This window comes from Macaca nemestrina, chromosome 20 (assembly GCF_043159975.1).
Source record: "Macaca nemestrina isolate mMacNem1 chromosome 20, mMacNem.hap1, whole genome shotgun sequence".
Lineage (NCBI taxonomy): Eukaryota > Metazoa > Chordata > Mammalia > Primates > Cercopithecidae > Macaca > Macaca nemestrina.
In genome coordinates this window covers 67,981,424-68,004,283 of record NC_092144.1, presented here as the reverse complement: position 1 = coordinate 68,004,283, position 22,860 = coordinate 67,981,424, and the positions used below count along the sequence as shown (strand labels likewise).

The following is a 22,860-nucleotide window of genomic DNA, read 5'->3' as shown; positions in this document are numbered from 1 at the left end:
GAGTAATGAAGTCTCAGTGTTCACAGGGGAAAGATGGATCGAAAGACTTGGGTGGCTTCTCTCCAGTCATAAGTATTTCCTGTGCTCTCTAAAACAGGGCTCTAACTGGGGGCCAAGGATCCTTCCTGGATAGGCTTCAAGGGCATTGAGTGGAACTCTGGGGTTCATAAAGCTCATCTAATTTTTAAAGGGCCCGTGGCTCCCCGGTGGTTGAGAAATGATGGCCTAGTGATGTCATGGGGAGGCTGTTTTCACCCTCTGACTCCCAGCTGGGGCTCACTTAGGTGTGCAACATTTCATTGCAGTCCTTTTAGGGCCTGACACATTAGTGGTCACCTGATAAATGTGGCAGGGGCAAGTTAGTCATTGATGGATTTTTTTTTTTTTACATGATTTATGCAAAGGCCCTTGGAGAGAATGAAGTCAGCAGTATTAGCTTAGAGAAAGCAGCATAATATACCCAGAATCATACTACCAGTAGGATGTGGATATTGTATTCTAATATCCAAAGTGAATCCAAATTCTCTGATTTAGAGATTCCAAAGGATTTCATAAGTCATATGCAATATTTCACAAGCATCCTGGTAACTTATAACCTTATTATCAAGATTATTATCTTGAAAAAATTTCTAGGCCAGGCACCGAGGCTCATGCCAGCATTTTGGGAGGCTGGGACAGGAGGATTACTTGAGCTGAGGAGTTCAAGGCCAGCCTGGGCGACATAGCAAGATCCCATCTCTGTTTAAATAGATACAGTTTTTTTAATGTCTTAAAGGGCTTCCTGGCAGGGCACAGTGGCTCACTCCTGCCATCCCAGCACTTTGGGAGGCTGTGGTGGATGGATCATGAGATCAGGGGGTTCGAGACTGGCCTGGCCAACATGGGGAAACCCCATCTCTACTAAAAATACAAAAATCAGCTGGGTGCGGTGGCAGGTGCCTGTAATCCCAGCTGCTCCAGAGGCTGAGGCAGGAGAATCATTTGAACCCAGGAGGTGGAGGTTGCAGTGAGCCAAGATTGTGCCACTGCACTCCAGTGCGGTGACAGGGTAAGACTCCATCTCAAAAAAAAAAAAAAAAAAAAAAAAAAGGGGTAGCCTCCTGTGGCTCAGGTCACATCACGAGTCAAAAGAAAGTCCGACTTCTGCTTCTTCTGGGAAGTATTCCCTTCCTGTCACCTATCATGCACAGCCTGGACACTAAAGAATCAAGATTGATTTTGGTGTTCCCTAATGTCCAGGACTCCCAGGTCCCCTCTGTCTTCCTCATACATGACTGAGTTCATTGCCTTTTTGAGCCCATCTTCCATTCCTGCCATCTCGGAAGCCTAGGGCCCACTTTCAGTCATCAGGAGTCCCCCTTCACCTTCCTGCTGTGGGTCTCCCTGGTGCACATTGCCTCCCTTCTAAGGGTAACTGCTTTCCTTCCACTTTCTTTTCTTTTTCTTTTCTTTCTTTCTTTCTTTTTTTTTTTTTTTTTTTTTGTTTGTTTGTTTGTTTGGAGACACAGTCTTGCTCTGTTGCCCAGTCTGGAGGGCAGTGGCACGATTTTGGCTCACTGCTACCTCTGCCGCCTCGGCTCAAGTGATCTTCCTGCTTCAGCCTCCCAAGTAGCTGGGACTACAGGTACACGCCACCATGCATGGCTAGTTTTTGTTTTTGTTTTTGCGTTTGTTGTTTTATCTTTTTGAGACAGAGTCTTGCTCTGTTGCCCAGGCTGGAGTGCAGTAGCATGATTTCAGCTCACTGCAACCTCCACCTCCTGGGTTCAAGTGATTCTCATGCCTCAGCCTCCCAAGTAGCTGGAACTACAGGTGCACACCATCACACCCAGCAAATTTTTGTCTTTTTAGTAGAGCTGGGCTTTTGCTGTGTTGGCCAGGCTGTTCTTGAACTCCTGGCTGCAAGCGATCTGCCCTTGACCTCCTAAAGTGTTGGGATTACAGGCGTGAGCTACCGTGCCCATTCCTTTTTTCCTGAACATTTTCCAAGTGAGGTTGGTGGAAATCACAGATGGGGAACTACGCATGCAGAGGGCTGACTGTAATTGATTTCTTTCTGCCTCCTCACTAATCTGCATACTGCAGGCAGGGACCTGGTCTCATCATGCCTGCACCTCCAAGCACTGCCCTTTTACCCTGTAGTCTCCCCATTGGTCAGCTTGGTTCCATGAAGGAACTCCGTTACCACAGCAAGGACTGACCTCACACTGGTGGCTCCAAGTCACTGCCCAAACATTCTGAAGGGAGTAGAGTTTGATTGCTCAGATAAATAGAGGGCAGATGCTGGACTGTAGCTGAGTATTTCCTTTCATCCATAGGATAAAATGCTGATAATTTGAGAGTGATGGACAAGGTTCAGAGTGGTTTCCTCATTTTGTTTTTGTTTGTAATGGAATGCCCACTTCATTTATGCTTGCCGTTTGCAGATGGACTCCATCCCACTAGAAACGTAACAGGCTTACCAGGTAGCTTCAACCATTGGTTTTACGTGACTCAGGGAAAACTGAAAAGCTGTTTCAGGAGAGATAAAAAGAGGGTAATTACATTTCACCGCAAAACGTTTTCTTTTCAAGGCAATAAACAATCACAACCACCCAGAAACATCACCAAAGGGCCCAAAGTGTTCTCTCGTAAAACCCAGTTACCTGGGATTCAAGGGGCTGCGTCGAGATCCGTGGGTGAGTCATTGAATTCCTCATTCAGTGAAGTGAGAATCGTAGCCTGGAGTCCTCTCTTATCTGCTATGTGAATGTGTACTGTGTGCTTGGTAGTAGAAAGGTTCATAAAATAGAGTGTAATTAGATAAACATTTGCTTGGAAATTCGATTTTATGCTCTTCACTCTGTTAAGTTGTGCTTTCTCTTTAGGGATTGCCACTTTCTTCTCTTTCTTCTTCATTTCACTTTAATTAGCACACACAAAAACCTTGATCCCATCCAGATTACACAGATGTGTCTGTCTGACTTGAATTGTAATTTGGTGCATGTTTTGGCAGTAGAGCATGCAAGTCTAGACACAGAAGGTTTACGAGTGTAGAGAATTTTTATTTTTATTTGTATTTTTATTTTTTAGACGGATCTTGCTCTGTCGCCCAGGCTGAAGTGCAGTGGTGCGATCTCGGCTCACTGCAAGCTCCGCCTCCCAGGTTCACGCCATTCTCCTGCCTCAGCCTTCTGAGTACCTGGGACTACAGGCGCCTGCCACCAGGCCCAGCTAATTTTTTGTATTTTTAGTAGAGACAGGGTTTCACCATGTTAGCCGGGATGGTCTCAATCTCCTGACCTCATGATCTTCCTGCCTCAGTCTCCCAAAGTGCTGGGATTATAGGCATGAGCTGCCACACCTGGCCGAGAATTCTTTATAAATGTTTTCTATGGTTCCTTTCTAATTTGAGTACTAGAGGATGTCTGTTTATCTTACAACAGCAAAACCAACCCCAACAATCTTTGAAGCTCAGCAACCCTCTGTGGAGATACATGATGCTTATAAACAATCTCCATTCCGTGCAAAGGAAATGCTGTGTGATACATTTGCATCTAATTTGTGTCCGAGGAAAGGACACTACTGTTGGCTCCCTGGCCTCTCTGCCTGGCTCTCTGATCTTTTTTTTTTTTTTTTGAGACAGAGTCTTTGTTGCCTAGCTGGAGTACAATGGCGCGATCTTGGCTCACCACAACCTCAACCTCCGGGTTCAAGCAGTTCTCCTGCCTCAGCCTCCTGAGTAGCTGGGACTACAGGCATGCACCACCATGCCTGGCTAATTTTTGTATTTTCAGTAGAGACAGGGTTTCACCCTGTTGGTCAGGCTGGTTTCGAACTCCTGACCTTGTGATCTGCCTGCCTCGCTGGGATTACAGGCACGAGCCACTGTGCCCAACCCTCTCTGACCTTCTAATGAGGTCATAGCCCCTTCAACTCAAATTCCCTCCAGGTCCTCAATTTGGGCAGAGATTTCCCAACTTGTATGACTGCAAAAGGAGGCCAGAAACCAAAGGTATCCTGTTCCTAAAGGTCATTCTTCGTGATAGGGAGCACCGGATGCAAAAAGAACACCAGGTTTCTGCAAATTAACCCACACATTGCTGCCAGGCGTTGGGAGGAATGTATTAACACATGCCATCTGAGATATTTGGAAGCTGTGTGTTAGGCAGCCTTCTCTAATGCCAAGTTATTTCCTTGTTTTCCCAAATTCATCTTAAGCCATCTTAAAATCTCTTCTTCTTGATCCCCTTTGATGCCCTTTTAGCGGCGTCACCTACGAACCCCATGAAATTCCTGAGGAATAAAGGTAAGACAAGGGATCTGGAAGGGCGGGCGGGTGGACCCGCAACATTCCTGAAGCTGTTGTGATATGTGGCTGCAGAGGGTGCCGGGTGGTCACCAAGGAGTCTGCACAAGGAGTCTGCACCTTCACGTGTGTTAGACAAGGTGCCCCCTATGGAGGGGGATGCACAGTGACACCGTCTGGGGCGGGTGAGAAGGTGGCTGAACTCCATGGGCTGGTGGTGTAGTGAGTAGAGCACAGGCTGTGTCTGAGATCTCTGTGGAACACACAGAATGCATGGGCACACACAGCGACCCCGTCAGCAGCCTTTCTAGCAACTCTCCCCACTGTGGCTTGTCCTGGAACCTCCTCAACACCACTCGCTTCAGAGTCCTCCAAAGCAGAAGGTACCTTGTGTCCTGCTGCTACTCCCGCCCCAGAGCGTCCTTCCTTCTCCTCTGCACATTCGCTAAGTGCCTGCAACTGGACGGCTACTGAGTCAGCTCCGCCCCCCACCCATCCCCACCGCTTTAGCACGTAGCCACCATTTGTTTTAATCACGTACGCTGAGTGAGACATGCAGACGCAGAAATGACTGTCGTGAAGGAAGAAGCCTGGTACTCACGGGTCCCTAGAAGTAGGAGGCCACACAAGGAAGCACCAGGGTTGGTCAGGAGGCAAAGGGAGCCAGGAAAGTGTGAGCAAAAGCCTTTATTCTGGGCCGGGCACAGTGGTTCATGCCTGTGATCCCAGCACTTAGGAAGGCCGAGGCGGGCAAATCACTTGAGGTCAAGACCAGCCTGGGTAATATGGTGAAACCCCATCTCTACTAAAAATACAAAAATTAGCTAGGAGTGGTGGTGGGCACCTGTAGTCCCAGGTATTCGGGAGGCTGAGGGGGGAGAATCGCATGAACCTGGGAAGTGGAGGTTGCAGTGAGCTGAGATTGCCTCACTGTACTCTAGCCTGGGCAACAGAGGGAGACTGTCTTTAAAAAACAAACGCTGGGTGCGGTGGCTCAAGCCTGTAATCCCTGCACTTTGGGAGGCCAAGCCCATCCTGGCTAACACGGTGAAACCTCGTCTCTACTAAAAAATACAAAAAACTAGCCGGGCGAGGTGGCGGGCGCCTGTAGTCCCAGGTACTCGGGAGGCTGAGGCAGGAGAATGGCGTGAACCCGGGAGGCGGAGCTTGCAGTGAGCTGAGATCCGGCCACTGCACTGCAGCCTGGGCGGCAGAGCGAGACTCCTTCTCAAAAACAAAACAAAACAAAACAAACTTTATTCTGGTTTTTATAGGAAGCAGGTAGGCAAGGCAGGCTTGGGATCAGCTTGAGTGATTTGGTGGCTGTGCAGCATGGGGTCTGTCCCTGGTTGTCCGGGACCTGGCCCTGGGGTAGCTGGGGGCAGGGGATAGTGTCCTGGAGCATGAGAGCTCCATAGAGATTGTTGGGGCGTAGGCTGCGGGTGGGTCGGCTTGCACATGAAAGGTGGACTCGCAGGCCAGAGTTTACTATCTTTAGGAATTGGCTGGACCTGGGAGGGGCAGTATCTTCAAGGGTCAGTTAAGGCCCCAAGATGTCAAAGTATCAGGAAATGCAGAAAATAAAAAACACAATGAATACATCCATCCATGCCAAACACATTATCGATCTTCCTAAAGCTCAGCTATGACTATTTCACCTGCTCATTGACACCACCGTCACCAAAGCACAGAGCTTGAGTCCCGGCTGGGGTGTCAAAGGCCTGTACACTGGTCCTTCTTTTGACACTAGCTTGTTTTGTGCGCTGGCGCTGGAAGGTCACTGAGACCTCTGCCACCCCTGAGCTTCAGGTCCCAGTTGTAGGTAGAATGGAGGCGGGACAAAATTGTCTAATAAAGTTGATGGTCCGGTTGCGGTAGCTTGTGCCTGTAATCCCAGCACTTTGGGAGGCTGAGGTGGGTAGCTCACCTGAGGTCAGGAGTTTGAGACCAGCCTGACCAACATGGTGAATCCCCATCTCTACTAAAAAATACAAAAATTAGCTGGGCATGGTGGCAGGCACCTGTAATCCCAGCTACTCAGGAGGCTGAGGCAGGAGAATCACTTGAACCCGGGAGGTGGAGGTTGAAGGGAGCAGAGATCCAGCCACTGCACTCCAGCCTGGTGACAGAGTGAGACTCTATATCAAAAAAAAAAAAATATATATATATATATATATATATATATGGAAAGATGTCTGCCTTACTCATAGTAAGAATTGTGCATTGAAACTGCCAAGCTTAAATAATGAAGTTTGACAAATATGATTAAGTACAGAGTTTATTTGAGCACAAAGCTTGAGGATGTCCACCCAGGAGACACTGACTCCAAACTAATGGGGACAGCATTTCTAAAGAGAAGTTAAGGTTTCACTTATATGCACAGAGACTGACATTGTAGCAGGATTGTAACATTTTCCATGTGAGACCAGTGCATAAGTTACATCTATTTGATTGGTTCCAGACAGCAACCCCGTTCCAAGGAAGATTATTGCTGTGTGAGGAGGAGCAACCATCAGAGGGGGCTCTCACAGCTGGCACCTCTTGGTCTTCTTATTTACAGGAAAAAAAGACAGAAGTTGCTGCTGCATCCTTGTGATTCAAGCTGCATAGCCACATTGCTCTCAAGTTTCAGAGTAGTTCAAGGTTCCAGCAGCTTTAAGTTTAAATTAGTTTAAGTTTGAATGATTTGATTTCATAAAACTACACTGTAATTCCGGTTTTCAGCTATCCTGTTGAAAGTGGGTAAAATGTCTCATAACTGTATCGGCAAAGGAGCTGGGAAACATAACCTCAGGTCTTGTTTGTAGGCTAGCAGTGAGCACAACTTCTAGAAAGGGCAATTGACAGTTCTCATAAATAGAAAAACAGGCCGGGCACGGTGGCTCAAGCCTGTAATCCCAGCACTTTGGGAGGCCGAGACGGGCGGATCACAAGGTCAGGAGATTGAGACCATCCTGGCTAACACGGTGAAACCCCGTCTCTACTAAAAACACAAAAAATTAGCCGGGCGAGGTGGCGGGCGCCTGTGGTCCCAGCTACTCAGGAGGCTGAGGCGGGAGAATGGCGGGAACCCGGGAGGCGGAGCTTGCAGTGAGCTGAGATCTGGCCACTGTACTCCAGCCTGGGCGACAGAGCGAGACTCCGTCTCAAAAAAAAAAAAAAAAAAAATAGAAAAACAATGCGATCACTTTTTTTTTTGTTGTTTTTTTGAGATGGAGTTTCAGTCTTGGCCCCCAGCCTGGAGTGCAATGATAAGATCTTAGCTCACCGCAACCTCCACCTCCCGGGTTCAAGCGATTCGCGATTCTCCTACCTCAGCCTCCCGAGTAACTGGGATTACAGGTGCCCACTACCATGCCAAGCTCATGTTGTGTTTTTAGCAGAGATGGAGTTTCACTTTGTTAATCAGGCTGGTCTCGAAATCCTGATCTCAGGTGGTCTGTCTGGCTCGGCCTCCCAAAGGGCTGGGCTTACAGACGTGAGCCACTGCGCCCAGCCAAGGTGCCCACTACCATGCCAAGCTAATGCTGTGTTTTTAGCAGAGATGGGTTTCACTTTGTTAATCAGGCTGTTCTCGAAATCCTGATCTCAGGTGGTCCGTCCGGCTCGGCCTCCCAAAGTGCTGGGCTTACAGAGGTGAGCCACCGCGCCTGGCCAAGGCAATTACTTTTTTTTTTTTTTTTTTTTTTTTTTGAGACAGAGTTTTGCTCTGTCGCCCAGGCTGGAGTGCAATGGCGTGATCTCAGCTCACTGCAACCTCTGCCTCCCGGGCTCAAGAGATTCTCCTGCCTCAGCCTCCCGAGCAGCTGGGATTACAGGTGTGCACCACCACACCCAGTTAATTTTTGTATTTTTAGTAGAGATGGGGTTTCACCATGTTGGCCAGGCTGGTCTCAAAGTCCTGACCCCATGATCCACCCACCTCGGCCTCCCAAAGTGCTGAGACTACAGGTGTGAGTCACTGCGCCTGGCCAGTGGTTACTTTTTAACTTAGAGTGTTGAAATATACCTGGGGGATTTATTTTAATCAGTTATGACAAAACTCCCAGACATACAAATGATCTTCATGAAGGAAAAAGTTTATACCCACAGATTCCTGGAAACAGGAGACACGGCCCACCACAGAGGGGCACAGCAGGACCCTCAGGAAGCACAGGAAGGGAGGGTGAGCATGGTCCCCGCCTCTACTGGGGTTTCCGAGGGAAGGAATGGGTGAGGCATGGCAGGTACTCTGAGTAAATTTAGATTTGAATGGTTTAATTTTGGCAAACCATAGGGGTGGTTTCTAGTTATCCAGTATTTGACCCTGGAGTGATTTAGGGCAGGCAGGGAGAGATTGGCTTAGTGTGTGAGTTTGAAAAGGAGATGGTTGGGGTGTGGGCTCTGGATTGGTTGGTTTGTATATCAAAGGTGTGCTTGCAGGGGAGTCATCTGCTGTCTCTAAGAAATAACTAGCCCTGAGAAGGGAGGTCTCTCCAGGATGAAGGCCCCAAATGCCAGAGCATCAGGAATACAGAAAATAAGAAAATATAATAAATCCACCCAGCAATTCCATTTTTAGGAATTTCTTTCTTTCTTTTTTTAAGATAGAGGCTCACTCTGTCCCCCAGGTTGGAGTGCAGTGTCACGATCTTGGCTTACTGCAAGTTCCACCTCACGAGTTCACGCCATTCTCTTGCCTCAGCCTCCCGAGTAGCTGGGACTACAGGTGCCTGCCACCACACCCAGCTCATTTTTTTTTTTGTACTTTTAGTAGAGACAGGGTTTCATCATGTTAGCCAGGATGGTCTCGATCTCCTGACCTCGTGATCCACCCACCTCGGCCTCCCAAAGTGCTAGGATCACAGGTGTGAGCCACCATGCCTGGTCTATTTCTAGGAAATTTTATTAAAAATATGCTATTCATTTTCCTAGTCTACTTCTCCCATCCTGCTTGATGACTTTCTCATATATTTATCTAGCTCTGCAAATATCTCAGTGTATTCTACCCCAGCCTTGCGCTCCCAGAATGCCCTTGTTTGCCTCCTTCACAAACAAAATTTAAGCAGTTAAAAGACAGTGTCCACACCCTCCTGTCTAACAGCAATCACACCCCCTTTCTCCATCTCCTGCTGGAAATTGAACCATCCATGCCAAGGCTGGCCTCTGTCCCAGCTTCCATCCTCTTAGGCCAACTCAAGGACTTTCCTGGCAATTCTTTCTCCCTTTCCTGCATGCTCCGGTCTGAATGCTGGTGTCCCCCAACCCCATATTCATGTGTTGAAATCCTCATCTCAAAGGTCAGGATATTAGGAGTTGCAGCCTTTGGGAGATGACGAGGTCATGAGGGTGGAACCCACATGATTGGGAATAGTACCCTTACAATAGAAGTCACAGAGAGCTCTCTCACTCCTTCCACCCTGTAAGGACACAACAAAGAAGCCACCCTCTGTTGAACCAGAAAGTGAACCCTCGCCAGCCACCAAAGCTGCTGATACCTTGATCTGGGACCTCCCAGCCTCCAGAATTGTGAGAAATCAATGTCTGTTGTTTCTTTGTTTTTTGTTTTTTGTTTTTCATACAGAGTCTTGCTCTGTCGCCCAGGCTGGAGTTCAGTGGTGTGATCTCTGCTCACTGCAACCTCCGCCTCCCGGGTTCAAGCAATTCTTCTGCCTCAGCCTCCTGAGTAGCTGGGATTACAGGCGTCAGCCACCATGCCTGGCTAATTTTATTTTGTATTTTTAGTAGAGATGGAGTTCTGCCATGTTGATCAGGCTGGTCTTGAACTCCTGACCTCCTGATCCACCTGCCTCAGCCTCCCAAAGGGTTTTTTTTTTTTTTTTGAGACAGGGTTTCATTCCCGTCACCCAGGCTGGAGTGTAATGGCGCAGTCTCACCTCACTACAACCTCCCGCTCCCTAGCTCAAGCAATTCTCCTGCCTCAGCCTCCTGAGTAGCTGTGAGTACAGGCACCTGCCACCTCATCCGACGAATTTTTGTATTTTTTGTAGAGTCAGGGTTTCACCATGTTGCCCAGGCTGGTCTTGAACTCCTGAGCTCACGCATGATCTGCCCACCTCCCGAAGTGCTGGGATTACAGGAGTGGGCCACTGCGGCTGGCTGTGTCTGTGGTTTCTAAGCCACCAAGCCTGTGGTGTTTCGTTACAGCAGCCAGAATGAACTGGTACTGTAGTATCACGATTCACTGTCTCATTCCCATTCACGAACGTGCTGCCAATGTTCACGTCTTAAAAACAAGATCCGTCTCTCGATCTCTTAGACTCCTCCAGGAGCTGTGCCCATTTCTCTTCTTTCTTTTATACAAAGTTCCCCAAAATCATTTTCAAAATCAGTTACTTTTCAGTAACTTTCTTTTCCAGTTACTTTCTTCTTACTCCCTCCCGAACCTGCTTCAGTTGTGTCCCCACCACACAGCTAATATGTCCTCTGCCTAGATCTCTAATGAACTCCTGGATGCCCCATCCAATGGTCCGTTTTCAGTTGTCTTTACTTTTCTTTTCTTTTTTTTTTTTGGACAGAGTCTCGCTCTGTCATCCGGGCTGGAGTGCAGTGGCACAATTTCAGCTCACTGCAACTTCTGCCTCCCAGGTTCAAGTGATTCTCCTGCCTCAGCCTCCCAAGTAGCTGGGACTACAGGTGTGAGCCACCATGCCCGGCTAATTTTTGTATTTTAAGTAGAGACGGGGTTTCACCATGTTGCCCAGAGTGGTCTTGAACTCCTGACCTCAAGTGATCTACCTGCCTTGGCCTTCCAAAGTGCTGGCATTATAGGCATGAGCCAGCTCGCCTGGCCCATTTTCAGTTTTCATCACACCTAAACTATCTGCAACCTGTGTTCTTTTCCCTCCCAAAATATTTCCTCATGAAAATTTGAAAACATACAGAACAGTAGACAGAACTGTAGAGTGAACACCCCATATCCCTCACCTAAAATCTAGTTATTCATTTTACACGCTTAGCTTTTTCATAGTCCAGGCTGTTTTCAGTATGCTGTTTCCACTGACGGGTGAATCTCAGGACGCTTTTCAGCTCAGGTGGCTGAACCCCTTGCCCTGTGCCAGTGAAGAGATGGCAGTCAGGGGAAGGCCAGGCATGAGGCAAGGGGGAGCTGCCTCAACTTGTCAGATTTTTTTTTTTTTTTGAGATGGAGTCTCGCTCTGTTCCCCAGGCTGGAGTGCAATGGCACAACCTTGGTTCAGTGCAACCTCTGCCTCCTGGGTCAAGCAATTTTCCTGCTTCAGCCTCCTGAGTAGCTGGGATTACAGGCACGCGGCACCATGCCCAGCTAATTTTTGTATTTTTAGTAGAGACAGGGTTTCACCATGTTGGTCAGGCTGGTCTCGAAATCCTGACCTCAGGTAATCCACCCACCTTGGCCTCTCAAAGTGCTGGAATTACAGGTGTGAGCCACGGCACCCATTCCAACTTGTCAGATTTTACAAGTGGCTGAATAATGCACTTACTTCGCCAGCTGTTATTTTGTTCAGTTTGCACAAACAACAACTCGTTATTTTTCACATTTCAGATAATATGAAGGAGGATGACACACCTGAGCCTGCAAAGAACAGCCGTGATTTTATAGCGTGTTCCGTAGTCCTAAAATTGACACCTGGAATGCAGGTCCATGGAATTCCATCCTAAGTTGTCCTGCAGTGTCCTTTCATGAGAGCACCACACAATCTGAGACCATCAGGGCAGCACCCAAATCATAAGATGAAGGCCACTTCCCCTTCAGCTGCATACACAGCAGGTGTTGCCACACAGAGTCAGGGACCCAGTGTCTCTACAGAGCAGAGGGGAGGGCTCCAGCCCAGGATGGAAGGTGAACTTGAGTCAGGGATTGTTGGGGGCAAAAATTATATTTGTTCACATAGGCCGTAAAATCTAACTTCAGTATTTTCTAAAATTAAGAAAGCCTGAGCAACATGGCAAAACCCCATCTCTACAAAAACATAAAAAATTAGGCAGGTGTGGTGGCGCATACCTGTGGTGCCAGCTACTTGGGAGGCTGAGGCAGGAGAATTGCTCGGACCCGGGAGATGGAAGTTGCAGTGAGCTGTGATCATGCACTGCACTCCAGCCTGGGTGATAGAACGGGACTCTGTGTCCAAAAAAAAAAAAAAAAAAAGCTATTTTTAAAAGTGTGTCTGGTTTTGACTTCTATTCCCCTCTGTAAGGACAAATATATTAACTGAAAGACATAGCTAAAATGAACATTTTTGAGCACTATTTTCTTTTCTTTCTTTTTAGCAATAATTCGGCATAGACCTGCTCTTGTTAAAGTAATTTTAATTTCAAGCGTAGCCTTCAGCATTGCCCTGATAAGTGGGATGGCAATCTTCTATATGATACAGTAAGTATCTGCTAAGTAACATCTGCTATCCTGGCCGGGCGCGGTGGCTCAAGCCTGTAATCCCAGCACTTTGGGAGGCCAAGACGGGCGGATCACAAGGTCAGGAGATCGAGACCATCCTGGCGAACACGGTGAAACCCCGTCTCTACTAAAAAATACAAAAAACTAGCCGGGCGAGGTGGCGGGCGCCTATAGTCCCAGCTACTCGGGAGGCTGAGGCAGGAGAATGGCGTAAACCCGGGAGGCGGAGCTTGCAGTGAGCTGAGATCTGGCCACTGCACTCCAGCCTGGGCGACAGAGCAAGACTCCATCTCAAAAAAAAAAAAAATCTGCTATCCTTAAATGAGACGTAACAAGTCAACTGATTATTATTTAGTGTCAAAGGATGATGATGACACATCTTACAATTGTTAAATTATTATAGTCATTATAAATTTCCAGATTAGTGTTTTTCAAAATGTGGGTTGTACTCATGTTGAGTCATGATACACATGAAAAAAAAAGAAAGAAAGGCACAGGACAGAATACAATTCAGCAGAATAGAATATATTAGGAAATATTACTTAAAATATTAATGTAAAAGGCTGATTTTTAAACTTTTCAGATGCACATGTGAGACATGTACACACAGAGACACATGGTTGTGAAATAAAATATATTTTTTACTGGGAGTCATGATAAAAAAATGTTTGAAAGACACAGTTTGAGATGCTGGCATCCTCCCAAAATTCAGTATTTTATTTATTTATTTACTTTTTTTTTTGGGTGGGGACGGAGTTTTGCTCTTGTTGCCCAGGCTAGAGTGCAGTGGTATGGATCTCGGTTCACTGCAACCTCTGCCTCCTGGGTTCAAGCAATTCTCCTGCCTCAGCCTCCCAAGCAGCTGGGATTACTACAGGCATGCGCCACCATACCCGGCTAATTTTGTATTTTTTGTAGAGATGGGGTTTCTCCACGTTGGTCAGGCTGGTCTCGAACTCCCGACCTCAGGTATCCACCCGCCTGGGCCTCCCAAAGTGCTGGGATTAAAGATGTGAGCCACCATTCTCAGACCCCAGCATTTGGTATTTTAAAATGAACTTGAGGCCGGGTGTGGTGGCTCATGCCGGTAATCCCAGCACTCTGGGAGACTGAGACGGGCAGATCACCTGAGTTTAGGAGTTCGAGACCAGCCTGGCCAACATAGTGAAATGCTGTCTCTACTAAAAATACAAAAATTATCTGGGCATGGTGGCGGGCGCCTGTAATCCCAGCTACTTGGGAGGCTGGGGCAGGAGAATCGCTTGAACCTGGGAGGCGGGGGTTGCAGTGGGCAGAGATAACGCCATTGCACTCCAGCCTGGGCGACAAGAGCAAAACTCTGTCTCAAATAATAAATAAATAAATAAATAAATAAATAAATAAATAAAAATGAACTTGCTACTTTGGAAGGAATCTCAATAGTGCACAGCAGAAAAGAGTGACGACTCTCCTTTTCACTAGAAATATGTCAGTGCAGTCTGGGGTGATAGCAGCTTTGGGGGAAGATACGTCACCGTCTTCGCAAATAAAGCTTGAGATCAAGCTCTTTCGAGTGATGTAATCGTTTTGAAATTCACGGTAGAAAATGGTGAGACACACTGTGACCTCATGTCACAGCAAAGCAACAGACCCTGACTCCTACTCTATGATTCCATGCTAGGATTCCGTTGTTATCTCACCAGAAACAGCTTGAGAAGTACAAAATTACTTGCTTCATTAGAATTAAGTATGAAAATGGGATATATTGCCATGTGTGGGATATTTTTTGAGGCAGCTATGTTGAGACCACCTTGGAGTAGGTCACATGAAGGCAAAGTGACATTAAAGGTAAAAGAGAAAAATGTTGCTAATGAGAGTGTAACCTGCGTGCTTGGTTGTGGGTTATCTCCACTACATCCACTTAATTTATGTAACTGTATAGGCCGGGGGCAGTGGCTGACACCTGTGATCCCAACACTTTGGGAGACCGAGGCAGCTAGATCCCTTAAACTCAAGTGTTTGAGACCAGCCTGGGCAACATGGTGAAACCTCATCTATAGAAAAAATACAAAAATTAACCAGGCATGGTGGCACACACCTGTAGTCCCAGCTACTCTAGAGGCTGAGGTGGGAGCATGCTTTGAGCCCCAGAGATGGAGGTTGCAGTGAGCTGAGGTCGCACCACCGCACTCCAGCCTGGGTGACAGAGTGAGACCCTGTCTCAAAAAAAAAAAAAAAAAAAAAAATTATGTAACCGTAGCTTCTGTATATTTCATTATTATAGACAAAACTATTAATAAATATAAAGTTTTCTAATGCAACTCAGTAAAAAATATCTCCTGGACACTCAGTGTTGAATTGAGTTGTTGAGCTAGTCAATTCTTATTGTTTTCACATTTGTATTAGCACTAAGCTAGAGTGGAGCCTGAGGCCAAAACCGAAACAAACAAACAAAAAAAACAAAACCACCTATTCAAAATTACAAGTTTTATGTAATTTTTAGTGGTTCATTTTTTCCAGAAGTAAATTTTGAAAATACTATTGGTAAGTTTGCTTTTATTTAAACCAGGGAAGTAAAATTACAATTAATTTTGTTTGGGGTATAAATGTTTTTTTTAATAATTTTTATTTTTTTTGGAGATGGAGTCTTGCTCTGTCGCCCAGGCTGGAGTGCAGTGGCACGATCTCTGCTCACTACAAGCTCCACCTCCCAGGTTCACGCCATTCTTCTGCCTCAGCCTCCCAAGGAGCTGGGACTACAGGCGCCGCCACCACACCTGGCTAATTGTTTTTGTAGTTTTAGTAGAGACAGGGTTTCACTGAGTTACCCAGGATGGTCTCGATCTTCTGACCTCATGATCTGCCCGCCTTGGCCTCCCAAAGTGCTGGGATTACAGGCGTGAGCCACCATGCCTGGCCTAGATAAAATATTTAAACTTAACGTTGTGACTTTTCATACACCAGTTTTCAATTATTAAAAATATTCTGAACTTCTTAAGTGTTTTGGAAAAGAATAAGCATTTAAAAATACATTAAAACATATGTATAGGGACTCACACCTTTCCTTTTGACTCAAGCTCCCCCGTGGTTCAGCACAGCACTGTTGGATCCTATCTCTGTTTACAATTTTGATATTTGGTATATCCTGGATTTTTTTTTTGCCTCATTTCAATTTTTAAAAATATTGAGTTAAGGGCTGGGAGTGGTGGCTCACGCCTGTAATCCCAGCACTTTGGGAGGCTGAGGTGGGTGGATCACCTGAGGTTGGGAGTTCAAGACCAGCGTGATCAGCATGGAGAAACCCCATCTGTACTAAAAATTAAAAAAAAGTTAGCCAGGCGTGGTGGCGCATGCCTGTAATCCCAGCTACTTGGGAGACTGAGGCAGGAGAATCACTTGAACCTGGGGGGCACAGGTTGTGGTGAGCCGAGATCGCACCATTGCACTCCAGCCTGGGCAACAAAGCGAAACTCCATCTCAAAAAAAAAAAAAACAAAACAAAAACTCATCTTCATTTTTCAGTGTTTGGGGCACCTCCTTACATTTCACACTGAGGCGAGCACCTCCCTCTTGTCACTCAATTCTTGCTCCTGCCCCAGCCTTTTGACGATCTTTGGTGATGTTTGCAGCCAGCTCTGCTGCCTCACAGCTTCTAGAGTGCCCACACCCTTCCTCCACCACTGCCCCTGGAACCCAAAGGAGCCAACCCTCTGCTGGGATTTGGCTTTGAGCAAGAAAAACAAAAAACAAATAAGCTAACCCTAAAAGTTTTTATCTTCTATTTTTTTGAGACAGAGTTTCACTCTTGTTGCCCAGGCTGGAGTGCAATGGCGCGATCTCGGCTCACTGCAACCTCTGCCTCCCGGGTTCAAGTGATTCTCCTGCCTCAGCCTCCCAAGTAGCTGGGATTACAGGCATGCGCCACCAAGCCCTGCTAATTTTGTATTTTTTTAGTACAAATGGGGTTTCTCCATGTTGGTCAGGCTGGCCTCAAACTCCTGACCTCAGGTGATCTGCCCGCCTCAGCCTACCAAAGTGCTGGGATTACAGGCGTGAGCCACTGCGCCTGGCATCTAAAAGTATTTTTTTATTACATAATTCACAAAGTACTGGGAAGGTAAGTATGTTAAGAAAACACTGTCATCCATTTCCACACCAAACAGAAATAGCTGTTCAATGATCCACTTCCAGGATTGGACCTACAGTGAGGTAGAAACATCAGTAACACCCTTTCTATCCCATTTTGTTCATCACGGATTTCTTCCATTAATTTTTATTTTGTAAAATATTACACTGAAATATGACTATGGCTGGGCACAGTGGCTCACACCTGTAATTCCAGTGCTTTGGGAGGCCAAGGAGGAAAGGTAGCTTGAGCCTAGGAGTTTGAGACCATCCTGGGCAACATAGCAAGACCCCATTTCTACAAAAAAAATACAAAAATAATTAGCTGGGCATGGTGCCATGAGCCTGTGGTCCCAGCTATTCAGGAGGCTGAGCAGGGAAGACTGAACCCAGGAGTTTGAGGCTGCAGTGAACCATGATTGCATCAGTTCACTTCTAGCCTGGGTGACTGAGACCCTGTTCCAAAGAAAGAAAGAGAGAGAGAGAAAAAAAAAAAAAAGGGAAAAAGGAAAGAAAAAAAAGAGAAAAAAGAAGGAAGGGAGGGAGGGAGGAAAGAGAGAGGAACACGAAAGAAAAAAAGAAAAGAAAAAAAGAAGAAAAAGAAAAGAAAGGAAGAAAGAAAGAGAAAGAAAAAGAAAAAGAGAGAAAGAAAGATGATTTGTCTGATTATGGAGCTTTTTGTCAACACCTTAAGTTTGGAACCCGATGTGAGTGCCTTGCTCACGTCTAGTCCTGGCTTTGATCCATGCTTTGGGATAAGAGTTACTCCTTACTCCAGGAAATGACCTGACCAGGTAGACATTTGAGATCTGACCATGATTAGTCTGCTTTCAAAGTCTTACTTCTACACCCACCCCACAAGCAACTCCTTTCCAGTCAAAAAGTGGCATGATTGAGAAATGAATTATTCACCATGAAAACTGTGCTTCTAAATTTATTTATATCATTCTCCAGTCGACTGGCACAGGCTGAGGAAAGACAACAGCTCGAGTCGCTTTATAAGAATATCAGGATACCGTCATTAGGAGACAAAGAAGAGGGCTCAGAGGATGAGGATGAGTCCACGCACCTACTTCCAGAGAACGAAAAGGAGCTGGAGAAGTTCATCCACTCAGGTAACGTGACCTGTCAGAGCCACTCGCAGGAAGGCCAAGCTGGCAGCGGTGGCTTGGTTTTCTTTTCTTTGTTTCTTTATTTTTTCTTTTTTTGAGATGGAGTCTTGCTCTGTCGCCCAGGCTGGAGTGCAGTGGCGCGATCTTGGCTCACCTTGCAAGCTCTGCCTCCTGGGTTCACACCATTCTCCTGCCTCAGCCTCCCGAGTAGCTGGGACTACAGGAGCCCACCACCATGCCCAGCTAATTTTTTGTATTTTTAGTAGAGACGGGGTTTCACCATGTTAGCCAGGATGGTCTCGATCTCATGACCTCGTGATCTGCCCACCTCAGCCTCCCAAAGTGCTGGGATTACAGGCGTGAGCCACTGCTGCCAACTTTTTTTTTTTTTTTTTTGAGACGGAGTCTCCCTGTCGCCCAGGCTGCAGTGCAGTGGCGCAATCTCGGCTCACTGCAACCTCCACCACCTGGGTTTAAGTGATCCTCCTGCCTCAGTCTCCCAAGTAATTGGGACTACAGGAGCGTGCCACCATGCCCAGCTAATTTTCTTTCTTTCTTTCTTTCTTTCTTTCTTTTTTTGTATTTTTAGTAAAGACAAGGTTTCACCGTGTTAGCCAGGATGGTCTTGATCTCCTTACCTTGTGATCTGCCTGCCTCAGTCTCTCAAAGTGCTGGGATTACAGGTGTGAGCCACTGTGCCCGGCCTGTGGCTTGGTTTTCAAAGGCAAAGATAAGTGGGAGTTAAGGGAGTTTGAAGTAAGAGAGACAAATATTCACAGCCACACTTATGGAAATGAACCTTTCTCATCAAATCTTACAGAGGGGTGAACAACTGTGGGGTTGCTCAGTTCCTTTTGCAGGGCAATTCCAAGGATCTAACAGAGTTCAGGAAACAAACTTTTCCCAGCACAAAACATGTTTCCGTTAAACATACTCATTACCATGATGTTATCCTGCATTCAGAACACCAACACGCAGGTGTTTCACCTGCACCATGTCTCCATCTGATGTGGAAATGGGATCCAGACCCACAAAATAGAGGTCACTAGCCCAGGGTCAAAGTTCCCAGCATGCCATGTCCACCACAGACATGTTCTCCTGTACTTGTGAGAAGAGAGTGACACTGATCATTTAAAACTGATTTTGTACAAGTTCTTTTTTTTTTTTTTTTTTTTTGAGATGGAATCTCACTCTGTTGCCCAGGCTGGAGTGCAGTGGCGCAATCTCAGCTCACTGCAAGCTCTGCCTCCTGGGTTCACACCATTCTCCTGCTTCAGCCTCCCCAGCAGTTGGGACTACAGGTGCCCGCCACCAGGCCTGGCTAATTTTTTGTATTTTTAGTAGAGACGGGGTTTCACCATGTTAGCCAGGATGGTCTTGATCTTCTGACCTCGTGATCCACCCGCCTTGGCCTCCCAAAGTGCTGGGATTACAGGAGTGAGCCAGTGCACCCCAGCTATAGAATTTTATTTATTTTTTATTTATTTATTTATTTTTATTATTATTTTTTTTTGAGACGGAGTCTCGCTCTGTCGTCCAGGCTGGAGTGCAGTGGCCGGATCTCGGCTCACTGCAAGCTCCAGGTCCCGAATTTACGCCATTCTCCTGCCTCAGCCTCCCGAGTAGCTGGGACTACAGGCGCCTGCCACCTCGCCCGGCTAGTTTTTTGTATTTTTTAGTAGAGACGAGGTTTCACCGTGTTAGCCAGAATAGTCTCCATCTCCTGACCTTGTGATCTGCCCGTCTCGGCCTCCCAAAGTGCTGGGATTACAGGCTTGAGCCACCGCGCCTGGCCTTATTTATTTATTTATTTATTTATTTGAGACAGAGTCTCCCTATATCACCCAAGCTGGAGTGCAGTGGCGAAATCTTGCCTCACTGCAACCTTTGCCTCCTGGGTTCAAGCAATTATCCTGCCTCAGCCTCCAGAGTAGCTGGGATTACAGGCGTGCACCGTGATGCCTGGCTAATTTTTGTACTTTTAGTAGAGATGGAGTTTCACCAGTTAGCCAGGCTGGTCTCGAACTCCTGACCTCAAGTCATCCACCTGCCTTGGCCTCCCAAAGTGCTAGGAGTATAGGCGTGAGCCACCACTCCTGGCTTTTTTTTTTTTTTTTTTTCTTTTTTTTGAGACAGAGTCTCACTATGTCACCCAGGTTGGAGTGCAGTGGTGCGATATCAGCCCACTGCAGCCTCAACTTTGTGGGCTCAGTTAATCCTCCCACCTCAGCCTCCTGAGTGGCTGGGACTGCAGGTGCAAGTCACTATGCCCAACTCATTTTTGTTTTTGTTTTTGTTTTGAGACGGAGTCTCGCTCTGCTGCCGAGGCTGGAGTGCAGTGGTACGATCTTGGTTCACTGCAACCTCTGCCTCCTGGGTTCAAGTGATTCTCGTGCCTCAGCCTCCCGAGTAGCTGGGATTACAGGCATGCACCACCATGACTGGCTCATTTTTGTATTTTTAGTAAAGACAAGGCCTCATCATGTTGGCCAGGCTGGTCTCGAACTCTTGACCTCAAGTGATCCGCCCTCCTCAGCCTCCCAAAGTCCTGGGATTACAGGCATGAGCCACTGCACTGGGCTAGTTTTTGTATTTTTAGTAGAGACAGTTTTCGCCGTGTTGCCCAGGTTGGTCACAAACTCCTGGGCTCAAGAGATCTTCCTGTCTTGGCCTCCCAAACTGTTGGGATTATAGGTTTGAGCCACTGAGCCCAGCCTAGAAGTTCTGAGATTCGTGGGTATCTGTTTAAAAATTTCTAGAGAGAAACCTATAGAGAGTGCAGTGTGTGATTCAGCCATACTAACCATTCCTCACATGGACTTACTCTCTAAAAACTCCAGACATAGCCAGAAAGAGGCAGAACGGCCAGAGCAGGAGAGATCACTGATGCTCACTGAGGCAGAGGGCTTTGTCATAACCTGTAGAAAACACTTTCCCGGGCCGGGCGCGGTGGCTCAAGCCTGTAATCCCAGCACTTTGGGAGGCCGAGGCGGGTGGATCACGAGGTCAGGAGATCAGGACCATCCTGGCTAACACGGTGAAACCCCGTCTCTACTAAAAAGATACGAAAAATTAGCCGGACGAGGTGGCGGGCGTCTGTAGTCCCAGCTACTCGGGAGGCTGAGGCAGGAGAATGGCGTGAACCCGGGAGGCGGAGCTTGCAGTGAGCTGAGATCGCGCCACTGCACTCCAGCCTGGGCGGCAGAGCGAGACTCCGTCTCAAAAAAAAAAAAAAAAAAAAAAAAGAAAAAGAAAACACTTTCCCAATGTCTCTTTACCACATTGGATTATAACTTTTCTACATTCTTCTTCTTCTTTTCCTGGGCATTTATACAACTTGAATACAAAATATGGGAAAATAATTTTAAAATTTAATTTTCACCATCCTTGTCAGACAAATAACATTCATTATGAATCCTCTGAAAATTCCACTGTTGGTACCTCCATTTTTCCAGGCTTTTTCCCTCACCCCTGTGTCTCCAGTTTTAATCCTCACTTATTACTATATTGATAACATCGTTTCTACATTTTAGTTATTAGATCAAAAAGAAGGAAAAATATGAAGAAGAAGAAACTGAGGGAAGAGAAAAACTCAGTAACACAAAAAGAAACAAAGAATGCGTCACATAATGGAAAAATGGAAGATTTGTGAACACAGATGACAGAGGTGCCGGCTGAGGCAGAGGAGAGACTATGGGGGTGCTGGGAGACTGAGCCCGTGGGCGTGGCTTGCTCCCAGAGAACCTTGTAGAAGAGAACATCAAAGAAAGAAACGCCAAATGTGTATCCCAGAAAATAAAGGCACATGATATAGCAACTCCTGCTTATTGGCTCTCATATTTCATGAATAATTATAACTTAATTGGAAAATAGAAAAGAATCTAACTTTGTTAAGGGTGAAGAGAACTTGTCAGGATTTTCTTTTCTTGCTCCTGACCAGAAATATTGCATAAGTAGTTTTGGGGGGCCATCTCCCAGACTTTGCCAGGGAATAGCTTTCATGAAGCCAAACTTTCCTGGTGAGATTACCTGTCAGTTCCATACCTTGTCTCCTTTGTACACATGAGGAAACTGAGGATGTCAAAATAAATATGACACCGGATTAAAACATAGTCGTTAATCGGGCCTGGTGGTGCGCGCCTGTAATCCCAGCTATTCAGGAGGCTGAGGCAGGAGAATCACTTGAACCCGGGAGGCGGAGGTTGCAGTGAGCCGAGATTGCACCACTGCACTCCAGCCTGGTTGACAGAGCAAGATCCTGTCTCAAAAATGAATAAATAAATAAATTAAATTAATAAGTAAATAAAACACACTCATCCAGGCCAGTCATGATGGCTCATGCCTGCAATCCCAACACTTCGGGAGCATGAGGCAGGCAGATTGCTTGAGTCCAGGAGTTCAAGAGCAGCCTGGACAACATAGTGAGGCCCCGTCTCCACAAAAAAAGGAAATGTATGCTCATCGCTGTCAGGTTCCAGCTCTCTCAAGGGAAACAGGCCCACAGGCAAGGAGCTAAGAAACAACAGCCAGAGGTAGCAAGTGGACACCAAGGGCTGTGGGAATGCAAAGAGGCAAGATTGAGTGAAATGGTGCAGCTGCTTTGGAAAACAATCTGACGGTTCCTCAGAAAGTTAAACACAGAGTTACTTACGACCCAGCAATTCCACTCCTAGGTATACATGCAAGAGAATTGAAAACATATGTACACACAAAAACCTGCACACTAATGTTCTTTTTTTTTTTTTTTTTTTTTTTTAAGATGGAGTCTTGCTCTGTCGCCCTGACTGGAGTGCAGTAGTGCGATCTCGGCTCACTGCAACCTCCGCCTCCTGGGTTCAAGCCATTCTCCTGCCTCAGTCTTGTGAGTAGCTGGGATTACAGGCGCCCGCCACCACGCCTGGCTAATTTTTGTATTTTTAGTAGAGACAGGGTTTCACCATGTTGTCCAGGATGGCCTCAATCCCTTGACCTCGTGATCCTCC

At 46.6% G+C, this 22,860-nt stretch overlaps 1 protein-coding gene across 1 annotated transcript; it reads left to right on the top strand.

Moving 5' to 3' along the window:
* The first annotated feature begins 1,916 nt into the window (after window positions 1-1,916).
* Window positions 1,917-21,710, top strand: C20H19orf18 (chromosome 20 C19orf18 homolog). The gene is made up of 6 exons (XM_071088116.1): window positions 1,917-2,465; window positions 2,574-2,678; window positions 4,247-4,288; window positions 12,539-12,641; window positions 17,721-17,881; window positions 21,412-21,710. Exons 1-6 carry the CDS (start codon window positions 2,345-2,347, stop codon window positions 21,528-21,530), a joined length of 651 nt encoding a protein of 216 aa, XP_070944217.1. The 5' UTR covers window positions 1,917-2,344; the 3' UTR covers window positions 21,531-21,710.
* Window positions 21,711-22,860: the final 1,150 nt, after the last annotated feature.